The sequence below is a fragment of the Vidua macroura genome, chromosome 4 (genome assembly GCF_024509145.1).
Source record: "Vidua macroura isolate BioBank_ID:100142 chromosome 4, ASM2450914v1, whole genome shotgun sequence".
Classification (NCBI taxonomy): Eukaryota; Metazoa; Chordata; class Aves; order Passeriformes; family Viduidae; genus Vidua; species Vidua macroura.
Genome location: NC_071574.1, coordinates 5,826,357 through 5,851,648, shown reverse-complemented (window position 1 = coordinate 5,851,648; position 25,292 = coordinate 5,826,357). Strand labels below are relative to the sequence as shown.

At 48.0% G+C, this 25,292-nt stretch overlaps 1 protein-coding gene across 1 annotated transcript; it reads left to right on the top strand.

The window, feature by feature from the left end:
* The first annotated feature begins 357 nt into the window (after positions 1 to 357).
* On the top strand, positions 358 to 25,292 carry SCD5 (stearoyl-CoA desaturase 5). The gene is made up of 5 exons (XM_053976633.1): positions 358 to 526; positions 15,340 to 15,470; positions 20,276 to 20,481; positions 22,846 to 23,078; positions 23,555 to 25,292. The coding sequence occupies exons 1-5, from the start codon at positions 358 to 360 to the stop codon at positions 23,743 to 23,745; spliced, it is 930 nt and encodes a 309-aa protein (XP_053832608.1). The 3' UTR covers positions 23,746 to 25,292.

The window sequence follows — 25,292 nt, the reverse complement described above, 5'->3', positions numbered from 1 at the left end:
CGACGGCGCCACCTCCCAGAATTAAACGCCACCTTTGTCTCCGGCCAGCCGGCGGGAGCGCCGCGCACGGGCAGCGGGGCCGCGCCGCCGCGGGGGCGCGCCGGGAGGCGGCCGCGGGCGGGGCCGGAGCGGCGGCCGGGGCGGAGCGGGCGGCCCGGGGCCACCATTGGCTGTCGCTATGCGGTGCCCGCGGCCGCCCCCCGCCCGTCCCCGCCGCGGTGCGGGGCGCAGCCGGCGGCGCGGCGGCTCCATGGAGGCGGCGGCGGCGGCGGCGGCAGCAACAGATGCGGCGGCGGCGCGTCCCGGCCGCCCGTAGCCGCTGCGGGGCCGCGCTGCGCGGGGGCCGCCGCCGGCGCGATGGCCGCGGCCCGGAGGGCGGCCGGCGGCGAGGCGGGCACGGCGGGCACGGCGGGCGGCGGGCAGGCCATCGTGTGGCGCAACGTGGTGCTCATGGGGCTGCTGCACCTGGGCGCCGTCTACGCGCTCAGCCTGGTGCCGCGGGCGCACATCCTCACCCTGCTCTGGGGTGAGTGCCGGGGATGCGCTACAGGTGGGGCGGGGGGCGGCCGGCGGCGGGACCCCGGGGCGGCGGGCAGCCTCTCGGCTTGCCCGTGTCCGTCCCCCGTTTTACTGGCGCGGCGGCTTTTGTTGCCGAGCCCCCCCACCTCCCACGGCCGCTCCCGGGATGCCATTGCCAGCGCCGCGCCGGGCCCTCGGTTGCTGTAGAAACAGGAGGCGCTCTCCCTCCGGTTACGTTTATCAGGTTTTTTTTTAGTTAAAAAAGCCCAGTCAAGCGCTGATGTTTCCGTTTAAAGGTCTGAGGGAGGACGCGCTGGCCGTCCCTTTGCTGTTTCAGCGTGTTACTTTCTGAACACCCACGGTTTTCTGATTTTCTGCTCCGTTGTTTGTTTGTTTTTTTTTTTTTTTTCTGATTTTACTCCGGTTTGGAGTAGAAAATCAGCTCCTCGTTTGTTTCTTGAGGAAGGTGATAACAAATTTTCATTAAGGAAGATGTGAAAGTCGAGTAAGTGCTATAAGATGCTGGCACAGACACGATAAGCCAGGCTGTGCTTTCTGGCTTGCAGCGTCTGTCCTGCTAGGCATGAAAAGCCACGGATTTGGTTTGGGGAAGAGAATATGAAATACAGCATCTTTTCTTCCACCCTACAGTGGTGAGGTCCTCTTTTCTCCACAGAAGAATGATGCCGGGAGAAAACGCTCCATAGAAGCACTGCAGTATTGTGCAAGGCTTGTCAGGGTTTGTGAGACCAAATAGATGGTGAATGTCAGCATCGCTGTTCAGCAGGCAGAACTGTTTTTTGATTCATATAAATCTCGGTTGGCCAAGAGGGTAAAAACTTGAGTGCTGCTTACAGCTGGTGCAGTTTCTTGGGTAAATACTCTGCTTTGAGGTAAGTGGAGGATATAACAGCCTGGGATTCTTTTATACAGAGGAAAAAAAGGGTCTCTGCTGCAGGAACTCACATGGAATTTGGGTTGTTAGGCTGCAATCATTACTGTCGAGGTGACTCTTCAGAAGCCCCAGCTAAATGCTTTGGAAGTCAGGCTGATTCCTTGTGTTTGGAGAAGTCCTAAATCTCTTTTTCACAGGTTCAGCTTTTGATATTCAGTCTGTCTTAAACCCCCAGAAATTGCCACCATTGCTGCTTGCAGCTGGGAAAGGAATCTTTCCATCAATTACCATTCTCAGTTTCTGGGTCCCTGGAGGGCACCTGCACTTGACTGGCAGCCTGGTTTGCACAATCCCCCGGGCTTGCTCCTGACCAGAAGAGCTTGTGGGGTGGTTGTGTTTTGCATAGTTTCCTTCTGTAAGCACTACTCCTCTTGCCTCCCTATTCCTGGTTGTGTTCAGGCTGATTTCATAGTTTATCTTGGCCACAGCTGGGTGATCAGGGAGACCAGGAGAGCCTGTGGGAGCTGTGTGGCTGGAATGCACAGCCTGTGGTCTGCTTTCAACCCTTTTAGGTCCTGTTGTGTGCAGGCAGGTGGGCTTTCTTCTTCTGTTTTGCCTTTCCAAGAAGACAATTTGAAATCATCTCTGATTTCACTGTGCTTAATTACAAAAATCCCCAAGGCTGGAGGCAAAGGATGGAATTACCAATTCAGCCCTCCATCCTCCGAGGTATTTTTTTCCTGGTGGAGATTAAACAGACGCTACATAATAAACAGTTCTCAATGACTTTGCAGCTTAATGCCTTTCCTTCTGAAAGTGAGAGCCTCTCATTTCTTGGCATAATTGTATTTAACAGCCACCCTAGAGCAGACCACAGAGTTTTTTATGGGAGTTTGGTGGGTGGTTTTTACAGGGCCTCCACAGCAGGGAGTGAGTGCACTGGCTCCAGCTGTCCTGGACACTGCGTGCCACTCTCACGTCTGGCTGCTGCCAGCTCTGCTCCCCTCAGAGGTGCTGAGCAACGTGAAAATACACACTCTCCTGCAGAATACGTCAGACAAATCAGCTTGCTGTCACGCTGGTGACCTGTTTCTGAGATCCCTCTGAGCAGCTCAGGGTAGATAAAAAAGGGTGGCTGTTGCTGAAGTTCACAACCCACCTCGCTTCAGTGTGGCAAGCAGTGAAGTTGTGCTGGGAGGAATAGGTGTCAATCAGACGTGTCCCTCGCCCTCCCCAGCTCTCCACATCCCCTTCCCTTGTGCAGATCAGCTGTGAGACTGCCTCTCTGTGGGCGCTGGCTGCCAGCCAGCCTTCGGAGCCGGGCTGGCACGCTGGCAAACTTGGATGGCAGCTATGAGAGTAGTGTCAGGTAGTGCAGCTACCTTCAGTGTGTACGCTGAAGGGTGCAGATGGAGGAGCTGCAGCCTTCCATGCATCCCTCTGTGGTTTTCTTTCTCTTCCCAAGCTTTCCTGGCACTCGGGAAGCTTCCCGGTGATCCTGTGCAAGCCCTTGCATTGCTCCGCTCCGTGTTCCCCGCCGCTGCTCCCCCATGGATAAGCTGCAGGAACAAGTGAGCTGGGAGTGGGATGCCGCTGCTGGCTGTGACCTCCGTGGTGTCTGGCAGGAAGCCACAGCTTCCCATGACTCACCACAGCCTGCTTGGCTTTTTACCTTCTCCTCCCCCAAGGTATCCACCTCTCACTGTGTTCTCCCCTGGGGGAGGCCAGGTACAAACCCTCCCTCTGTGCGGGGCTTGCTTTCCTCCTTCCCTTCCCTCCCCCGGAGGCAGCCGATGCAGCACCGATTGCAAAGTGGAGCTGAAATGCCACTGTGCCACCTAGAAAACAGCTGTTAAGCCAAGCTGCCTGCTCAGCAGGGCTCATTTCCATTGGTAATTTATTGACATTTGTCCAGCTGTACACAATAGACAATGGGAAAGTGCTGCCAAGGAAGGCTCAGCTGGTTGTTTACTCGGGGTTATCTGGGCTCCTCTGTTCCCGCTGCCTCCCGCACCGGCACCTTGAGGCCCGTGCTGCAGCTTCCCACACCCCACGTGGAGCTAGGGCTGCACAAGGGATCCCAAACAGCACTCTGGGTGGTGCAGAACTGGGGATGTGAATTGCTGCAGAACCCAGAATTGGGTTATCTTTCAAGGGATGTACAGATAAGCTGGTTAATACATAGGCTTTCAGGGCCATCCCAGTGTCTCTGTGGAATTTGATTTCAGTCCAAGCTGAACAAAAACAATGAAATTACTCATGTCAAAATTTTCCATGAGCTGGGAGCTGCCTTGACCCGAGAGGCAGCAGATGGTGTGTGCAAGGCATGGAGCAGCCCTGGGCTGTGCCCGTGGGACAGCCGTGGAACCTGCCGAGCGGCTGTGGAATGTCCCCTGCTGCGGCAGCCCGGGCTCACTGGGAGCTCCCTTGCCTTGCTCTTTGCCAGCCTGACTTGTGGTTTGGTGTGGGGGTGAGTGGAGAAGACCGTGCTGCCTTCCCCCTGGTGCTCACCATCCGGAGGTTTGAAGGGGAGGCATCACCATCATCCCAGGAGGAAATGAGCAGCTTGCTTCCAGTGGGGCTGGCTGGGCCAAGCGTGCAGATTTCCCAGGAATGATCTTGTGCAAAGGGGCGCTTGTGGCCAGCTGGGGCTGTGGCTCACTGATGTCCTCTTTTGGGCTGGATGTGCTGCACCACCTTCCAGAGGTCACCTATGACAGTAACGTGCCATTAAATTATGCTTCTTAATCCTTGCTCCAGCCAGGTGCACCCTGTAGCAGTTCCAGTGAGGAACTGATTTAGGAAAGCAAGCTAAAAAATTCTGAAATCCTTGTACAGAGAGAAGTACCAGCACGTTTCACTGCAAGGCCCAATGCTAACAGCTGCTCACAGTTTCTTTTGGTGGGCTCATGGTAATTTCTTAAAGACTCCATCTGGGGGAATCACCTGATTGTCTTGGATTTTGTTTGGAAAAAGGTGCTTTTTAGTCTTTGCAGAGGGCTCGTGAGGAAGCACTTGAAGTAGCCAAATTAATTTTAGGAAACAGAGCCACCACAAAAGAGATTAAGCTGTTCACCTGCTTTAAAACCTTTCATTTCAGGCTGCTGAAACAACTTTAAAAACCTGCGTGACCATTGCCACCCAGAAACCCCAAATCACCTGGATGTGTTTGGCAGAGCTGCGTGAGGGAGGAGCAGATGTCACACACTGCTGTGCCTTGCCAGAGCCTGGGCTTGGCAAGGAGGATGGCCTTGCCCTAATGGTGCTCATATGGGAAGGGAGGCTTGTTGCTGTTGTTTCAGCAGCCTTTGGGAGATGTTTTAGTGCTCCTGAGAGCTGCAGATTGTTCATGTTCAGCCGTGGCGGGCACTTTGCCATGCTTATCCTCAGCTTTTCCCTCATGCACGAGTGCTGGCTGGCTGGGAACGCAGAAGGAGCAGTGGTGTTGCCCAGCTGCACCCTTCCTGAGATGCAGGCTGCTCCCAGGCAAGAGTCTGGATCCTGCCTGGGATGCCTGGATCCTGCCTGGGATGCCTGGATCCCTTCAATAAAGGAGACTAAAGCAATTGTGGCCTTAGCACTTCAGGCTATCGCCTCTTTCTCAGGCTGCTGATAGGCAGCACACCTATGTAATGAGGCACAGGTTGCTGTTGTGCACTGCAGATGCAAGTTTTATTGGTCCTGCATGATTCCAGAGTCTTGGATATTCTTGAGTGCCACCTGCTGGCTTTCTGGTTATTAACTGGCTTTAGTCCGAAACCATTCCCACGCACGGCGTTGGAATCTCTGCACGGACAGCTGTAAATAAAACAATCCTAGCCCCGGGGAAGTTCCCCCTTGGTACCTCTGTGGATGAAGGAGAGCGCAAATATTGTCCCTGTTTCACACCCAGTGAAATGGGGACATTTGATGGAAACTTCTCTGTCACTCCTGCTGCCACTCTGGAGAGTGGTTATGCTCCCCTGTGGCCTGGACAGTGGTTGTGCTCAGGTGATTTCTGTAGGTGAGGTTTTGGGTCAGAAATAGGGAACAAATTCATTTATCTTGGATACTTGGTGGGAAGGGCTTAATGAACAGAAGGACCTTTCTTCACCTTACTGCTCATGGTGATCTCCTGTTTGCTGGCTCCCAGAATAGTGCCAGCCATGAGCAGAGAGTAGCTCTGGGAAGTTTCTGTGGAATACAGGAGGCTGGCCTTGTTGTCCATCAGCTCCCAGCTCCACCGTGCTTTCAGCTGTTGAAGACAGCAGCTGGTTCACTAGATGATGAGGTGGAGCATCATGGAGCATCTCATGGAGAGGAAGTGGAGCATCCAAATGTTAATTGCATTTCTGAGGTGCACAACTGCCCAGAGGTTGTCTCCAGAGAGGTTTTGGACTGGTTTTTCCTCCCCTGGCCCATTTGAAAGTGTAGTTATACAGCTGTCACTCTTAACAGCCAAATTCTTGGCTTCTTCCTTCCCTCCTGGCATCAAGAGCTGAACTCCCATCATCTCCGAGAAGAACAAAGTCTTCTCTCAAACAGTGCTTTTCTCTTTAAAAGTGGCACGAGCCCCGGATCTGGGGGTGGCTGTAACACGTCTGGGAATGGTCTGAGCTCCGTGTCCCTGGTAAAACTGGGAACACACCCTCTCATAAGGCACAGACAGAACAGCATCACAGAATCACTTGGGTTGGAAAGGACCTCTAAGATGATCAAAACCAAACATTAGCCTACACCGCCAGGTCCACCACTAAACCATGTCCCTAAGCGCCACAACTGCACATCCTTTAAATCCACCCAGGGATGGAGGTTCCACCACTTCCCTGGGCAGCCTGTTCATGGAATAGGTATGGATGGATACAGTCACAGAGTGTTCCTGGGTCTGTTCCAGAATCCTGCTCTGAGATGATCTCCTGTTGAGGACACTCCTTCCTGTTGGATGTTTTCCCTTCCCCAGCGTTCACTCGTCTCTTGTTTAACTGTTGCTGGAGGAGGTGGTTCCTTAAGGTCTTGTCTGTCACAGTGTTCAGCTGTAAAGTACGTGTTTTTGTTCCTTATCCTGATTTCATCCCCAGTGCATTGGTGGTGCTCCTGTGTTGTTTCCCTCTGTCCTGTGTGCTGCACATCACGTGGTCACTGCGAGCACAGGGATGGGGAAAAAATTCCACGTGTGTGCTGAGCCTTAGATGTGTGTGATGCACCTTTGGTCCTGTTGCTCTCAGGAGTGGGTTCAAGGCACTCCTGAAGAATTCTTACAGTGGGAATGGATGAGTGAGCAGTAAAGCTGTGTGTGCTTGATACTGGGATGTTCACCCAGCACAAAGCACTGCTGGGCTGCTCTGACCAGCCAAGCCCCAAGAACCTCAGGCACTCTTTCCTTTTGATCCGTGTGATGAGGGCAGAGATGACAGCTGGACCCTGCAAAGGTAGAAATCCCTGTCTGAATTTGTTGGCGTTTGGGCTGCCCCCTGACATCATGAGCTTGGGAGAGGCATCCCTGTGAAGCAGCCCCTTGAAGGGAAGGTTTGTTGGCACCCCCAGAGCTGTCTGTGGCAAGCACACAAAAGCCCAGCCAAAGGCCACAAAAGCATAAAGTGCCTTCTTTAGCCATGGTCCTCCAGTCCTGAGCCGGTGCAGGCAGCTCTGGGGAGTCATCAGGGATTTCTGGCTCTAGCTTTTTATCTTTGGTGCAGGTGGGGATGGCAGAATACAGGCTCTGAGGAGTTTCAGTGGATTAGTCATGATGGACTTCTCTGCAGGAGAAGTCTCAAGGGGCTTACTGCACTGAAATCAGTGTGGTTCCTCATCTCTGCCACTCCACCTACCCTCCCTGCAGTCACCGTTGCACTTGTAACTAACACTGATGTTATAATTGAAGCCAAGCAATTTCTTGTAATCAGATTTTATTTTTACCATGTAAGCTAACAATAAACCATCCTCCAATCTGACAGCTCTGGCTAACTGACCTGCTGGGTGCAGGGGGCTTGTGCCTTCTAATTTTAATGAGGTTTAGCACTTGCAGCCCAGCTCTGAGGCTAAAACTGCCAGGAGAGAAAGCTGGAAGAGGCCATTTTTTGCAACAGGTTTTGCTCTGAGCTCTGTTTGGTTTTGGAAGGGGGAGGAAAAAAGTCTTGGAAAAGTCAAACTCATCAGATCTCTGCTTCAGTGGTCACAGTGAAGGCACTGGGTCAGAGCAGGGCATTCCCCTGCCATGTACCTGGTTCTGCACAGGGTAAGCTTTGCCTTTGTCCCTTTTTGGACAGGGATGTTAAACAATAACTAAAAAATAATGAAACCTTCTTCCTCAGGGCAGAGCTGCCTGCTGAATGCAGGGCTCTGGGGTGCTGTGCTAATGGCTTAACCATGCTATTTCTTTACTCTGTCCCTGAAAAAAAAGAGGTAAAATTGGCATTTATTCTGTCTTGGCATTTATAGAGCGCTTAAAACCCACCAGAGCCCGAGTCAGTGTGCGGATTGAGGACAGCAGTGAGGTCACTAGGAGAGAAGTGAAATCTGCCCGTGGTTTTGTGATGATGCAGGGCCCAGCTGAGCTGAGACAGGCTACACATAAGCATCAAAAATTTCAGAGAAGCTAAAGCATCTTCCAGCCTTCTCCTTTGATCTAAAAATATATGCAAGCTGTTCGACATCTTAAGGCAATCTTCAGTTGCTGGTGAGTCCAGGGAATCTGTATTTCCTTCCTAGGGGAGTTCTAGCATTGGCTGGAATAATTGCTGTCAGCCACGATTTCCATTGCTCTGTTGGCTTTATTTATGTCACATTGGCTGCAGCTGTCAATATGAACATTTCTGGTATTCCAACCGGAATAAAGTCTTTCGTATACTCAGCCAAAAGTGCTGGCTCTGGGGAACGTTCCTGAAAATGCCTACGCAGGCATGTGCATCCAGGCAGAGGCAGCCTGGGTTTCATGAGCTGGTGATGGCAGGGCCAAGGGGATGTGATAGATGGCTTCTCCTGGAGCTCCACCACGGTACAGAGGGGCAGGAGCAGGGCATCATCAGAAATCATCTCCTCTGCAGCTCTGAAGCTCTACTTGCCCTTTGCCTTTGATGTGCTTCCTCTTATCTCTGTCTCTCTTGGCTCAATTTAGAGTAGCTCAGAGGATGTGTAGATCTAATTTTAGATGAAGCTTTCTGGCCTGGGATTTCACATGTTTGCTCTCCACGGGAAAGCACGGCTCCCTGTGAGAGCTGGCATGACCCGCGTGGTGGGCGGCCCAGGGAATTGGTGCTGCTGCACGCCACTGCTTTTTAATTCTCATTTGCTCACTTGAATCCAGCCCAAGGAGCTTTTGATGCCAGCCTTTGATAGTTAGCAGGGCTCAGTGAGCAGAGGGTTGGCTAGCAGAGCAGTGTTTCCTTCCCAGAGACCCCAGGGCCAGAGCCACTAATTCAGCTTCACTTCTTGGCAGCAATTCAGGGACTACGGTGAAAATTTCTTCCTCCTTAATAAATGTAGTTCCAGGTCAGGAAATAAGGCTTTTTTTAGTAGGATGCTGCAAGTTAAATGATATGTTACTGCTGCCTGGTGTCTCTTTGCTGTGAAGGAAGAGATCTCCAAGGTTTCCCTGGAGTTTAGCATAGAGATATCTACTGGGGACTTGATATCTAATCTGCGTGTAAGAATGCTGCATGGTGACCCTGTCCCTCCCACTGGTGCGGTGCGTGACACCAACCAGCATTTTTAACTGAGGTGTTTGGAAAGACTGCTGCCCTGGTTTGGGGTAGGAAAGCTTTCCATTCTGATGGCAGGCATGGCATTTTAAGGAAGTGTATCCCCAAACTCGACATTATCTAATGAAAGCGTAAAAGAGCATGCAAGACACCACAAAACTAAATGGTCTCAGCCCTGATGTTGAATCAGAAGAGAATCTTCTACCTCTGTGTGTGTAGTGAAGTGGAGGATCTCTTAGGAGTTCAGAAGAGATCAGGCATGGTGCAGCTGCTGAAATGCGTGGCAGTGCTGCCCTGAACTTCAGTGGGAATGAAGTTCGGCATCACTTGGCACTACTGGAAGTACTTTTCCTGGTTTGGTGGTATTAGTCCTAAATCTGCCACTGAGTAACAACAAAAACCAAGTGAGGAGGAGAAGGCAGATACAGGATATGCAGATGTAATTGAATTTTTAGAAAGGAAAAAATCATCACTGGAAGTTACAGGAGTGTTACATATTTATGGCAGTCAGTCAGCTTTGCATGTTTGTGCTTGAGCAACTTGCTGTTTGTGTATCTCATGCAGTTCTTGCAGCATAATGGAAGACTTTGGGTTTGACTCATTTGGTTAGTAAAATTCCCTAGGAAGCAAATTTTTTTCTGATTGAATAAGCACAGGATGCTCGTGTGGAAGCAGACTTAAGTTTCATGTCCATTCCTGTAATTTTTAATCCTCAAATAGTTTTTTATTTTTAATACAAGTGAGTCAAGTTGTGTTATCCTTTTACATACAGGGGAGAAAAATGGCCTGTGCCAAGATGAAAATTTCTCAGCAGCTTGCTTGAGACTTTGTTGGCTACTGCGGAGAGAGAATTTCCATCAAATGGTGTCATGTCACGAGATGTCTTCATCATGAACAGCATTTTAAGGTCAGCTGTCTCCAGCTGCCCTCTTGTTGAAGAGGTAACAGATGAGGTACAGGTGAAGCACAGCCCTTGCATTTGTTAATTTTAATTCCCCAAGCAAAAGATGTGCTTCCTTTGCCATTAGTGTGATTAGAACTCACATCTGAGCAAATTACTCCCTCCTGTATCTGTGGGATTTTGCCTCCTGATCCTTGAACTGCTGGAGGCACAGAGAGTGTTTGTAAAAATGCATAAGCTTTTTCTGAATGTAACTTCAGGCTGGACCTGGGAATGTGTCAGACCTTCTATGGCAGTAGAAGAGCTAAAGGAGCTTCACCACTGAAGAGCAGCTCCCTGAGCACGTACTAAATAATGCTGTGGGTTGGTTGTGAGCAGCCAACACAGGAGTAAATGGGGCTGATGTCCTCAGAACAAGACATAAAACCAAGGCCCTGACCCTTGGTGGCTATCCTGACCCAAGGGCTGTCACCCTCCTGGTCAGAGCAAGTGTGATAACGATGCTGGGACAGCCTGCACTAATTACTTGGCCTGGTAATTACTTTTCACGTATTCTCCGTGCAAAATGTCACAGCTTGAAGCCCACACCAGCTGAAGTGTGTAGGCAGTGCTAGTGCAACAATAGCTGGCCTGTGTTGCCTTTTTTTTTTTCCCTTTTGAATTAGTTTTGTAATTCTTCTTTGATTCTGTCTCCTCTGCATAGCAGCTCCCCTTACCCTGTCAGAAGAATGTATGTGGCTAGGTGAGCCACTGCTCTGCTCTCACAAGGCCTGCCATCTCTCTTGTTTGAAGGGGTGAGCACTTTCCCCCACATGTTTTCCCCCATTGTTGGTACTGCAGAGACTGGGAATTTCTTCCCTGCTTGCTGCCATTGATGTAATGCACCCCAGTCCTGGCTGATGTAAGATGTGTCATCACTTGGCTTAAAACCAAGTCTGCTCCAGAACCAGAAAAAAAGTTTCTTACACGCTGTGACATGCAAACAAGCTCAAAGCTTCACAGAGGTTGCCTGGTCCCAAAGTGTGTTCAGAAAACAGGGCTGTGGTGGGCTCTGTGTCTGGAACACCTCACAGAGAGCAAACTGTGAGGGTGGTGGCTCTCCAGGCATGTGCCAGGCTCAGAGTAGTCACCTTGCTGTGGTTGTTCAAGTCCCTCTGAAGGGATGGGGAACCACATGGGAGAGAGATGCCTGCAGCGAGTCTGGTAAGGGCTGATTCCCTTCCCTGCTGTCCCTCCTGTCCCTGCCATCCATGCACAGGGATTGGAGCCACTGGTGTGAGCTGGTGCCAGGCTCCGTGTGCTGCCACCCCGTGGGAACAGCTGTGTGACATTATTCTGTATTTTAAGGATGGTTTGTGTGTTGACAGCAGTGCTATTGTGAATGTGCAGTTGATTTTGTTTCACTGCTCCTATTTTCCTGTCTGATGTATCGTCCCTCTGAGATAATTGCAATTTGCTCCATCTAACTGGGTTATGTTTGACATTGGTAAACTGTGGAGAGTTGCTATCCCACAGTGTCTCCTTGTCATCTGTGCTGAACAAGGATGTCCAGTCATCTCCTTGCTTTCAGGAGCAAGAATTATCCGTTCAGATAGACAGAGTGAACCCAGTGTTTGCTGAGCATCTTCTTTTGATTGATTTCGTTTTTTTTTTAATAATGAGATAAAAGTCAAAACCAATCTGTAATGTGCTGGATTCACAAACAATAAATGCATATCTTTCTAATGTGGTCCCAGGTTTCAGAAACAGAAGTTGTTCTAATTTTGATATTTAGCATAAAACAGAATTGAAATTTTCAGGGGGTGAGATCTGCTCCAATTTAAGCAACCACTAAGATCAGAGGATGATTTCCTGATGCCTGTAGATACAGGCTGTGGCAACATCTCCCCATAGCTTCATAGGAAGCCATTTCCCTGGCTACTGAGATTTTTCAGAAGAGTTTGGCACTGGGCTTAGTAAAGCTTTTCTGGAAATCCAGCTATGGGCATAATGAGTCGTTCTGAAAAGGTGGCTCAAATGTTTGATGCTGTTGATTTGCCATCCATTTTTAAATTATTTACCTGGTGTAGTTTTCATTACTTCTGTCTGACAGTGAGATGATACCTCTGTGCCTGCTGTTCAAAATCACACTGATGTCGTGCTGCCTTATCATATGGCCCACTGGGAATACTTAATGAACTGCTGGTGATCTTCCTTTCAGGCTCCTGCTTCCCCAAGCTTCTTATCCTCATCACAGATCCCTGTCTCCAATTACTGCTCCCCAAACTACATTACTTTGCTTTGTCTTTACTTTGAGCCCTTCTTTCCCTGTTTCTGCATGGATCCTTCCGTGTTTTTTTAGCTCTCTCACTGCTGCTCCAAATATAGCATCATCCACTGTTGTAATTAGTATGCTGTTTGCCTTTGTTTCAGGTCATTAATAAGAATGTTGAATAAAAATCTTCTGCCTATTGATTCTGGCATGCTCCCATAAATAGCATCTGTGCACAGGCACAGTGTATTGGAAGCCTAGCAACCCGCCAGCTCCCTGCCTGCACGGTACTTTAACCTCATGTGTCTTGTCTCTCTTGCATCCTCTCCCTGTCCCCAAGCTCTGGGTCTCTCTGTTGTCCTTTTGCACAGGTTTACCTGCTGTTTTCGCTTCCCACTCTTCCACTTTGTTCCCTCTTTTAGGTGGCTCTCCCTCTGCTCCAGTTCCGAATCGTTGTGCTTATGCTGTGCTCTGTCGAGTGAGCTGATGGGAAATGCTCCTGTCTAGACCTTAGCAGAGCATGCAGAGGACACATCTGGCTATTTTACCAATTTCCTCTTTGTGCATTAGCTAGCCCACTAAATTAAAAAGAAATATAACATTAGTTGTATGAATTCCAGGTTGTTAATTGGTACTTTTCTTGTGGCTTTATTTTTTCCCCCTTTTTTTTCTGCAATAAACATTATTTACTCTTTATTACTTGGGAAACCCGTTCAGCTGCATTTCTGAGAGGGTGTTTTCAGTATAAGGAGGAATTGCTATTTACTGGCTGCTTTGCTCCACGTTGCAATCCTTCTGTGTTTCACTGACACGTTCACCCCCTACACACACTCTTATCCCCAAAAATGGGACAGGTAAGCAAACAGTATTTTCTCATACAGATACTGTAGCTGTACATTATTAATACATAATCAAATGGTTAGTAGTCTGATTTTTGGTTTGAGATCCTCATTTATTCTGCAAAGGAGAGCTTGAGACCTATTCCTTACATGGTAAATATTTGTCATCTTGGCTATTTATACATTGGGAATTAGTGGTCAAATATTATTTTCGGGCACCTTAATTGCTGTAAGAATCACAAAACTTGCTATCACCAAGCAGTGCATTTGTCTGACAGGATTTGTTTCTGCTCTGACACTGAACCTCCTGAGTAATTTTGTTTGTTTGTTTCTGGGGATGTTTCAGCCCTCAGAATTTATATCAGGAAGATTCCTGCTCTTGTGATTCCTCCTCTGCAAAGCCAAAAAATAGGCATGGTGCGTGGGCATGAGCCCCAGCTGTTTCCTTGATCACTTGAGCACTGCAGGAGTGGGCTGGGGCTGGCAAGTCCCTGGGGGGCTGGAAAGGGCCAGAGAGGGTTGTCCCTGATTGTGTTCAGTGCAGATATTCCATATGGTCTATTACCTACCACACAGCCTCCTCCTTACACAGAGAAGGGAGGTGAAATCAACCCTAAAGTCGCATGTCTCACTTTACTAATTTATCTCTCATTCTTGTTTTAAGCAATCATTCATGATTAAGCTGGATGGGTGCCCTTGAGAAGCACTTGGTCAATTAAATGATTTGTTGCTTTGAAGCAGGAGAAAAGTCCCCTTGTGCTTTAAGGAAGCAAAGAAACTGCTGAAGATGGGAGATTTCAGCCCGTGACTAGCAGGAGGTTAACTAGTCATAAAGCCCACAGAAAATATGTTCTTGTAATGATTCAGGAGTCCAACCTTAATATTTTTATGTTAGCTGGATAATGTCAGTATTCTGTGTGTCACAGATCTGTTCCCACAATTACAGTCATTTGAGTGACTTGGAAGGCTTTATTTAGTGATGTTTCTGCACAGCGCAACATCACACACAGCAAATGGTAGGAGAGGTTTTCCCTAATTTCACAGAAGTCCAAATCCTTGCTCTAACAAGGCATATGCAAGAACTGCAACTCTCCAGTGGAGACTGGAGTGTGAGGAGTTGTGATGTCAGCATTTTTACTGATCTGAGAGTAATCTGTAGATTCAGCAATATCTAGAGATAATGTGCAGAGAGAATGCATGATTTTAGTTCATTTCTGTAGCTCTCTTCAGGTAAGTGGAAATTTTAATTTCATTATAGACTTCAATGGACTCGGCATAACTGCACAAATGAGCCTTTTCTAGGACTACCATGAGCACTCAGCCTGCTGAAAAATCAGAATTGTCTCTTCAGTGATGGCACCCAAAGCAGGTTTTAGAGAGGCATCATCTTGACTGGGACCATTCTGACTCCAGCTGTCTGCTGCATCTTGTGAGAAAGGCCTTGGTTTGCTGTACAGGAGATGGCAATGATTTTGGCCATAGACATAATGGCAAGCAGTTTGGGTAAATCTGTTTTTGATGGATCCACCAGCAGAGTGGAAAAAATCCATTTGCTTCTTCAGTCTGCAGGGGTGACGATCAACATGAAATATGGTTGCTGTTACTTTCCCAAATATCTTTCCATTCTATTTTCTCTCAGATGCTGCAATTTGAAGCACTGCGAGCTGGGAGTTGATAGAGGGACACAGTAGACACACACCTACATACACATTTGTTTTCTTTTTGCAGAGACAAATGTTTTACACTACATACCAGGAAAAGCAGACTGTGAATTCCTGTCAAGCCACTGCCTAACAGGGCTCCCTGGTGGACAGACTCTTGTGCAGACAAAAATACAAAACCCCTTTTTGGGGATCTCATTTTCCCTATTTGTTCTGGTAACACTGCTTAGGTATTTGAAATAGGCTGCTTTAACCAAAACATGTCTGTGTGTGTAGGATGGCAGGGAGCCCTGGCTAAGCAACACATTGCTGCAGATGGTGTAAATCGATTTGAAATTGTCCTGTAGTATTCTTTAATATCTGAATCTGCTCTCGTTTTAATTTTACACTTGCAAAATAAGCCTGTCCTCTTTAGGCAAAGAGTCTGTGAGGCAGAGGTGGGCTGAGAACCTCGCCTCCTGTCTGCCCAGCCTCATCTCCAGAGCGACCCTGCAGGCGTTGGCAGGCAGGGCGAGGAGCATCTTTACACCACAGAGAGCACAAGGAGTGTCAGCTGGCCCCGTGGCACACCCTGCGTTTTGTTTTTGTGTCTTTCAGCGTATTTCTGTTTCCTGATGACGGCTCTGGGCGTGACAGCTGGCGCGCATCGCCTGTGGAGCCACCGTTCCTACAAAGCCAAGCTGCCTTTGAGGATCTTTCTGGCTGCAGCTAACTCCATGGCTTTCCAGGTGAGCTTGTGTTGCTTGTTCAGATTCTTGGCCTCCAGGCAGCTCTCTCTGCTGTGCAGGGATCTCCTCAGCTTAAAGAAAGCAAAAGAAAGAAAGAAACAAAACAAAACAAAAAAAAAAAAACTGGCAGAAAGACGTTTATTTGTTGTAACACATTCTGCTGGCTCGGGGGATACAGAGCCCCTCTCACCACCCACGTAACAATGTGCACTAGGCAGACCAGGAGCAATAATTGCATAAGGACCAAGCTGAACGTGATCAAATCAGAGGCTCAGCACCCCAGCCACTGATTTTGGCACAGGTCAGGCCCCACACTTCACAGGACAACATGAAGACTTTCATAAGGGCCAACTTGATGCTGCAAATGTGTCTGTGTAACCAAGAGTCTGTTCATCCAGGCAGTTGGAGACTTTGTGCCCAGAAAGGAGAGCAGGCATCCTTCCACAATCTTAATTTATCTCTGTTTTATGCAGCATTTTTCACCAGCCAAATTCAAATACGTTTGTGAAGAAGTGTGTTACTAGCTCTGTACTTGCTGGTAGGCAGTCCTAGACCACAGAAACACTTGTGTAACACCCAGCTGGTTGTAGGAGTTAGCCCTGAACCAGGATCTTCTTGGTGTGAATTTGGTTCCTCCTCTGGCTGGCAAGGATAGAGACAGGAACCTGCACTAAAATTAAACTTACCTGGACTAAAATTAAACTTATTGAGCTTGGCTGCCATAACCCCTTGTGGCACTGAGTGCCATGTATGTCTTGTGCCCTGAGTTTTCATCTTTTCCCTTCCAATCTAGTTGGTTGAGTTTTTGTTCATTTGCCTTGACAGAGGATGAAAAGAGTCCCTTTATCTACCTCTGTACTTCTTCTCATTTATCATCTTTGATTTTTTTTTTCTTTTTTAAGGTGGAAAGAATTAATTAGTTAGCCCCTCTACACATTACAAAGAGCACAATGCTTTTGCTTGAAAATGGAAATGTGTCCATTTTGACTATAGCCTTTCTTTATTCTGAACCATTTTCCATCTGCTGCTTGGTTCCTTGGGGAGCTTTACAAGCCCTTTGCTCAATGTGTTTAACAACTGTCTGGAGTTTTGAGAAGCCCCTGGTACTGTCTCCCTGTTACACAGCTGATCTTATCTTGCACAAGTAATTTAAATGAATGTGCAGAGCTGTTTGCAGTGAGCCTGCACACAGGGATTTCATTGCATTCTGCTCCCCTGTTGCTATGGATTTTGCTCTCAGCTGCATTGTGCTCATCACTGCTTTTGTCTGAGGACACTGGGATTCTGAAGCAGGGAAGTACTTCAAAGTAGCTTCAAGCCACCTTTGTGCCCTTCATATCAGAAAAAAGATGAAAGGCCAAATTACCCACTCTAAATCTGAAGCCTGCTCCTAATTACCATGACATCCATTGCCTGTAAAGGCTGTTTCCACCACCACAAATGGACAGTGAGTGATGAGTTTTCAGGTCCATCTCCTTCACGTTGGCTGTGAGAGGAAGAGGTAGCATTGGAGATGCATACAGCATCCCTTGATGGTAAATGAGGAGGAAATATTCAGAATTCTTGAAGGGCAGGGGAAGGAAACTGCTGTAGAATTTTAGCTTGATACTGCCTGGGCTGTGACATGCTGTACTTCCTCTGGAATACCATCAGATGCAGCCAGTTTTGCCATGTGGGGTTATTTTGTGACTGGAGCATGCTGAGCTGTGTTTCTTCTCTCCATCTAGAATGAAGCTGTCATAATTTTGAAAGACTCTGCTTCTTGCTGTCACTTGTCTGTTTCAGACATAGCTAATACCTGGCTTATTGATCTCCTGGCATTTAAGTTCCAGCACCTCAGCTGGGCTGTGCTGGTGTCATCCCTGTGGCACAATCTGTGTTTGTGCTGGACACAGCAGGAGGGCTGGTGTGGAAATCTGTGTCAGCACACAGAGACTGTCACATGGCCCAGCCCATCGGCACATTTCAGTCTGCAGGTTTGTTAAGGGACCTGCTAATGAAACCTCGTGGCTGCATCACTGTCACAGCATGATGCTGTTGCTCTCTGCTTCAGAAGGGATTTCACACCTGTGTTTACCTGAAACTTGATCAAAAGTGATGTGTTCTTGAAAATTGGATGCTAATAATACACTCAGAGCATATTTACACACCCTGTGCTCCAGTTCATGGTGTATTTATTGTCAACAGCGCTGGCCTCAGGCCTTTATTTCCTCTTAGCTTTGTTGGTTTTAATTAGATGCAATTCAGTTGTTTCACAGCTTCCTAACCCTTTCATCTGGGGAATCATGTTTGTTTTTTTTTTTTTACCAGCTCTGCAGGCATTTGCTGTGGCATGGAAAGCCAAGTTAATTTCTCATGGTATCATTGCTTTTTCTGGTTATCTGCTGTCCCACAAATGACTTTAGCAAGTGCTCTTGTGACAAGCCGATCAATAGTCTCACTTGAAAAAATATTTCTGGTTAAGAAAGAAGACCTTTTCTAAGTGTGCTTCTTGCATAACCCTGTTTTATTTTTAAGTTACTTAAAGTTGTCATTTTCCAGTCATATGGATATTCCCACTGAAGCCACTTGAAGCAGAGTAGAGGTTTTCATTCCTTTTGATTTCTCTGTAGGAAGTTAGAGGTTTCCCCTCGTTCTCACTGAAGACTTGGGTGACTTCCTTTGCTTTTTTGCAGGTTACTTTGTTTTCTCGTGCAGTGAGATAGTTAAGGTGCAGCACAATGGAGCCCTGGCAAGGGGCAGATCTTTGCTGCCTCCTCTCAGTGGTTTAGATGCATTAGTGCTGCAGAAAAATGCAGCACTCACCCCCAGCCCACTCCCAGCATCACTGTGTTCACTACATGGCAACAGTAGAGCGCTGAGCATGGCTGAATGCAGTGGAGGTGAGATCTTCCCGGGGCTCTTGCTCCTCACTTGTCCCTGGTGTGCTCTTGCAGGCAGAGAGCATTTTTGCAAAGCTGAAATTGGATGAGGAGCCAATTGAGCTGGATTCTTTAGCTGCTCTTTGCAGTTGTTCCCAGAGTCCCCTCAGTGCTTTCTCTGAACTGTTGATAGCTGAAAGAAAGAAAGATGATTTCTGCAATGCTTTCAGCACAGGGCTTTTACCCCACAGAATATAGGTACACACAATTTCATTATCCTGTGCCTGCTGTGTCCTGTGGGATATTCAGTGCCCAGATGGGTGGTGTCCTGTTCCCACTTCAGAGACACTGCAATCAGTTTGCTCAGTTCTACAGGGAGCAAAGCTGCTGTGGTTGGTGGTTGTGGGTGCTGTTCCTAAAAGTAACCCAAGCCTTTCCTTCCTTGGGTATTTCTGCTTGGGTACCTCCGTGACCATGCAGAGATGGAGCTAGCAACCTCTGCTAAGAACTCTCTGATTAAAGTTCACCCTCCTGTGGATCTGGGCTTTAACTGACATTTCCACATTTTGGTGCTGGTGTTGAGCAAGTCAATTCATAGATGAGTGTGTGGCCTGAGGTTTGCGAGTGCTGAATGTGCTTACAGTTCCCTGCACTAATAGCACAGCACCACTGCAGAAGTCACCAGTTTAGTCCAGGGCATCCTGCAGAGCAAGCTGGGAGGCTGAAATCCCTTTGGCTGAGAGAACCCAGAAAGTCTCTCTGTAGCAAGCGCTGGACTCCTGCACGGTCGGGATGGGTGGAGACGAGAGATCTCTGAAGTCAGGTCTTGGAATATACGGTTTATTGTAAAGGGTGTGGGGCCCTGCTTGGAGCTGCCAGCTGCAGCTCGTGGCAGGCCCCAGGGAGTGGGGGCAGGGAGAGATTGGGAGGGGATAGAGAGATATAGCAGGGGTGGGAGAGGATGCCAAGACAGGGTCCTGTTCCCCGGGCACACCTTATCAGGGGGCTTCAAAGTGGGCGTGGAACAAGACTTGGGCCAATGGGGTTACAGATACCTGATGCTTCAGGGGAGGGTTACAGGTGTGGGATGAGCCATACATTTGGGGGGGGGGGTGAGACAGAACATTCCATTTGACCTTTGGAGCTGTCTGTAGGTAGAGGGCATTGTTTAATCAAAGAGGGGGTTGCCTACAGCTGGCTATGCTGTTGTTTTCTAGTTGTTCAGTAACTAAGGTTTGGTATCTCAAAACTTGTTCTCATCTCAATCTCGCTTACAGTTTCTGTATTTGCCAAATCTTTTGCCAGGCAATCATATTTATAAGGCTTTCCTATTTCATCTTCCCCAACATCTCTCTTTATGGATCCAAGTGTGGAATAGTGGTCCATCCCTTCCTCCCTGCAGTCCACGTGATTCCATTTACAGCCATAAGGCATTTCAGTGTCGTGTTGTTCACTGCAGTGCTTCTAATGATCCAGAAGCTCTGTCCCATTTTCAGCGCTGTGTTTGTGCCTGGAGGGCACCAGCTGCAACCAGCTGAGAAAGAGGATGCCAGAACTGAGAGCCTCTGTACAGTAGTCTGCTGAAAATAAATATACAAGGTTCCCCATGGCAGAGTCTTAAAATAACAGTGTATGTACCCAGTCCCTGCCGCCCATCCTCAGACACCCAGGGCAGACTGATGATGGTAGCTCCCATCAGTTTTTACCATCATCCATGGTAAAACCATGTTTTAAAACCATGTTAGTCAGCATGGTTTTCCATGTTGACTAACATGGTTTTAAAACATGGTTTTACCATGGATGATGGCAACTCCCATGGTTTTAGTCAACAACCTTTTTTGAGGAGCGTCAGAGAGGGGCTTGCTGCTTGTTACCACGTGTGGGAGGACTGGAGGTCGTAGTGCCTGGCCCCTCTCCTCTGACCCCACCGTGTTTTTTGTGCAGAACGACATCTACGAGTGGAGCCGCGACCACCGCGTGCACCACAAGTACTCGGAGACGGACGCGGACCCGCACAACGCCCGCCGGGGCTTCTTCTTCTCCCACATCGGCTGGCTCTTCGTGCGCAAGCACCGCGACGTCATCGAGAAGGGCAGGAAACTGGATTTCACTGACCTGCTGGATGACCCTGTCGTCAGGTTCCAAAGAAAGTAAGTGCCAGCGCTGGGCCCTGCTGTGAGGCGGGGCGTGGAGAGATCCTCGTGCCTGGCGGTCTGGTTGTGGCTCATTCCTTGTTTTCGTCTCTCCCTTTTCTTCCCCGAGATATCCCTGCCACCGTGACTGCAGTTGCTGGGATGCCTTTCCCCATGTGGCTGACGCTTGCTGACTGTCCTCGCAGGCTCTGTGGCACAAGCAGTGAGCCCTGTCCTTGTGCCTCTGCTTTCCCAAAAAGCCAGGGCTGGTTATGAAAGCAGCTGTGGCAGAAGTTGCTCAGATCTCGGCCTTCTTCTTTGATCACAGCAAACTCTGCTGTGGAGCAAACTGTGCAATCACTAATTGCCTTAACACAAGTGCATATTTCACTCTGCAAAGTCATTTCTGGTACCCCTGGGCCAGTGCAGGCCAAGTGCCACCTCTCCCAAGGTGTACAGGATTAATTATCTCCACTGGGAATTAGCACAGTCCTAGCTCAGTTTGCTGCACAGTCTGTGAGAGCTGGGAATTGAGCAACATCCTTTATGCTCTATGTGAGTACCTGTGTTTTAGGCACAAAAGACTTTCTGCTTGCAAGCAGTTCATCCAGGCACTTTGGAAAACTGCTTAAGGCCATTTCTGTGTATTTTCTGAGTGAGGGGAGCAGTCAGTTAAGTCTAAAAATTAAGAGTTTTTTCTGCTAGCGCACAGATTTCTCTAAGGAAAAAAAAATACCCTTGTAATGGAAATCTTCCAGGACTGAGGAATATTTCCCTCCATGTATGGTTGCTTTCACTGGTTCCTCAGTTGGCAGTGCCTTTTTGCAACAGCTCCCTTGCAGTTTGCTGCAGCTCCCTCTTGATTATTACCTTTTCCACAACAACAGCATCCCATGAGAAGCAGGCTTTACTGCTTTGGTCATGCTGCAAAGGTTGTCCAGTGAAGAAGTGTGTTTTCTACAGGAAAGTTATCTTAGCAAATGCCTTTGCTCTGGATTTGGATTTAGGAGTTAGTCCCTTACCCAGAATTTGGGTTTCTCCTTTCTACGGGGTTGCAGTGTTGGTTTTTTTTTTTTGGCAGCATGGAAAAACTAGCAGGCACTAAGAATCACAATAAATCCTTCTTGTCATGTTTTGTTTTAAGGCCAAATTGTTAGCTTTGCTGAATTTAGTGGTGCTGCTGAGTTGTCAGTCAGTTTAAAACCACATCACTTCAGCTGAAATCGTAGTACTGCTCCAGGCACAACTGACAGCAAAACCTACCCTCTGTGAATCAGGGAGGAATAATCCTGCAGGTGATGGGAGAGAGGAGCTCACAGGTGAAGTGTCCCCATGACAAAGTTTTAGTGTGGTGAAAGCAGCAGTGCTCCCCAGGCATTGACTTCCCTGCACTCCAGGTAAGCAGGTTTCTCACTCCAAGGTGGATGTTTCAGTCAGAGGAAGACAATTTACTCTGATGCTTGTTCAGATGGGAGATTTCATATCTTCAACAAAGACTTTGGTCTGGGCTTCTTCCATCTGGCAGGATTGTTTTAATTGGTGCCTGATAAGCTGTTTTCATATTTTATTCTATTTCCCCAGAGTGGTAGAGGCTTTGAACTTTGAAGGAGTCTTCTGGACTGGAAAGTATTTTTCTCCTCCAGCTCTACTTAAATCCTGGCCTTGAACTGATGAGAGTCTGATAAGGTCAGCCTTCTGACCTTAGATTTCTGACCTCAGACTTCTGACCTCAGACTTCTGATAAGGTCAGACTTCTGACCTTATCAGAAGTCAGTCATATGAGTGGGAAATTACTTGTTATCTTTGGTGGAGCAAAGAAAGGGAACTTGTTTGCTTGGAGGGCCTTAGCTCAGGTAAGTGAGAATTGAGTTCTGTGAGAGAGCTGAGGAATGCCCTCTTCTCTGTGGCTGGTGTAGCTGTAGAGCTGCAGATCTCCTTCTGGAGGCCAGGATGTGAGGCACAACCTCCAAACAGCGACAAAATACACCAAGCAGAGAATTTGCAAGGAAACAGGTTAATATATTTCATGCACAAGATGATCAAAACTAGCTCATGTGTTACAGATGAGAACTGTGTTCATGAAAACTTCTTTCCCTTCAAAAATACTTCTAATATTAGCATTTTTCCAGACCTCTGTGGATCTTAATTGAAAGCTGTTTGTTTGTTTTTGTCAAATAAAAATGGCAGTTCTTCCTATCCGAAAGACTTTCAGGGAATGCAAAGTTCGAATGACTGTTTAATAAACCCAACCTCTGTTTTTCCTCATCCCTTCCAGAAAACTCAACAAAAGCAGGGGTCTATTTTAAGCTGGTCACAGGGGGACGAACAAGACGGGTCATGCTTTGCACTTCTTTTCCCCTTCTCGCCCCGTAACGCCCGCAGGTACTACAAGAGCTCAGTTGTGCTGATGTGCTTTGTGATCCCCACCGTCGTGCCGTGGTACCTGTGGGGCGAGAGCCTGTGGAACGCCTACTTCCTGGCCTCCATCCTGCGGTACACCATCTCCCTGAACGTCACCTGGCTGGTCAACAGCGCCGCCCACATGTACGGCAACCGCCCCTACGACAAGAACATCAACCCCAGGCAGAACACCCTGGTCACCCTGGGAGCCATTGGTGAGTGCTGCAGCCCTGGGCACGGCTCTGCCAGCTCAGGGTGATGTCCCATCCTCTTTCACCCTGGTGGGGACTCTGGGTGCCTGCAGCTGGACGCCGCTTGGAGCCAGGGTTTGGAGGAGGCCGGAGCTTGTGCATCCTAGAGGAAGGCGCCTGTGTTCTGCTGATGGTGCCACGCTGAAACAACATCATGTGGTCTCTGGGTTAGCACCCAGCAAGCTCTGCTCAGCAGATAGTGCAGCAGAAGTGACTGACCCCACTTCTGACTCAGCTGTGTGTCTCCCCTCTTGAAGCACTTCTGGTTTTCTTCCCTGAGCATAAGGTGTGGGACATGCCCCTTCCTACTGGGGAGGAGCATAGCCTCCATTAGATGCAAGACTTGGGCAGTGGGTGTTGGAGTGTCCTGCCCTGAGCGTGTTCCTGTGTTGACAAAAGTGGCAGCCATGTGGTCTTTGAACTCCCTCTCTGTTTTTCAGGTGAGGGTTTCCACAACTACCACCACACCTTCCCGTTTGACTACTCAGCCAGTGAGCTGGGCCTGAAGTTCAACCCCACCACCTGGTTCATTGACTTCATGTTTTGGCTGGGGTTGGTCACTGACCGCAAGCAGGCTCCGAAGGAGATGATCCAGGCTCGCAAGGAAAGGACTGGGGATGGCAGTGCCTGAGGAGCGGCGCTTCGCTGCGCCAGCGCTGCTGTCCGCGTGGCTGGCTGGGTGTGCGCGCACAACCCCCTGCCTGTGGTGGGTTTACCTCTGGGTAAAATTATTTTTTTTGTTTCCGATTGGTTGGGCTGAATTAGTTCCCCAGGAATTGATTCAGCCACAGCCTTTCTTCTTTTTTTTTTTTTTTTTTTTCCTTTCCTTATTAGCTGTCTTATGTCTGAAGTTAAGACTATTAAGTGTAAAAATGTTATATATTATTTAATATTGCAGTTAAGCGGGAGAGAGATTTGATTTTAGTCACTGTAGTTCATGTCTGAGATTTGTTGTAATTTGCTTGTTCATGGTAAACGTTGGCAGGTTGAAGGAACTAACTGTCCTTTCCAAGTGCAGTTAGGGGATATTTTTGTTCCTACTGCTAATCCAGTAAGGTTTTGAGGCGCATCTTTCGGGGGGATGGGGCAGGGCCCAGTGTGCTGTGTCAGCTGCATACTCGTGGAAAGGACAGTAACACCCCTGATGAAAAACAGTATGTCCAAGGGGGAAAATCACCCTCAGTTTAGTTAGATGTTAGTTTGGAAACCTGCTTTCTTCTTTTTGTTAGCCCTGTTAGCCAGCCCAGTGCACTGCTGTCTTTGCTAAATATGAAAACCATTTATTGCTGAGCAGGCTTTTGTGTTGAAGATTAGTCTCTATACAGGCCAAAATACCAACTGATGCTATATTGAGATGGTTCCTTTGTTGTCACATATACATTGTAATTGTAAATGTATAGAGCTCAACCAGGTCTTAAGCCAAATAAAGCTTCGGTTTCAATGTTCGGAGACCTAAGTCATATTCTAATCAGTCATGGCCATCGATGCATGCATATTTTAGCTCCTTTTGCACAAGAGGCCTCTTCATTTCTTTTTCTGCCTTTGACTAGTGGGTCTTAGAAAACTGACCTTTATCTAAGAGCCTGTACTAATATTTCAGCTGCATGCAACATCCATTGGTTTCTGAGCAAAATATAAAGACAGTTATGTAGCTTCTGAATTTTAACAGTTGCCTTGCTTAACTAAAAAAAAAAAAAAAAGAAAAAAGAAAAAAAAAAAGAAAATTCTTAAAAAAAAAAAAAGGCATGTGGATTTAATGGGACATATAGCCCTTTGTGTTAGTTGTTAGCCAGTGCAGGAGAGAGGCTTTATACTGTCAGCACTGGAGCACTTTTGAAGATAGAGGGCATGATTTTCATTTATAAAGAATTGTCACTGCCTTGCCCCTCAGAGAGGGAGTGCCTGCTTCCCAGACACACAGCCCCACACCCTGGGCAAGGCAGGGATCTCAAGATAACTGAGACTCAGGCCCAGATATTTTCAGGAAAGATGCAAAAGTGGGGGAAAAAAATAAAATGGTTTCTTTTTTGTTCTGTTTCTTGTTTTTCAAATGATGCCATATAATATTAAAGAGTTGTCTTTATTCTGTCTTTCATCCAGCAGGTGTTTTAAAAGTGTTATTTTGCCATTAATGATGTGTAAACTCTTGAGTGATTTACAATAAACAGTTATGAGTTA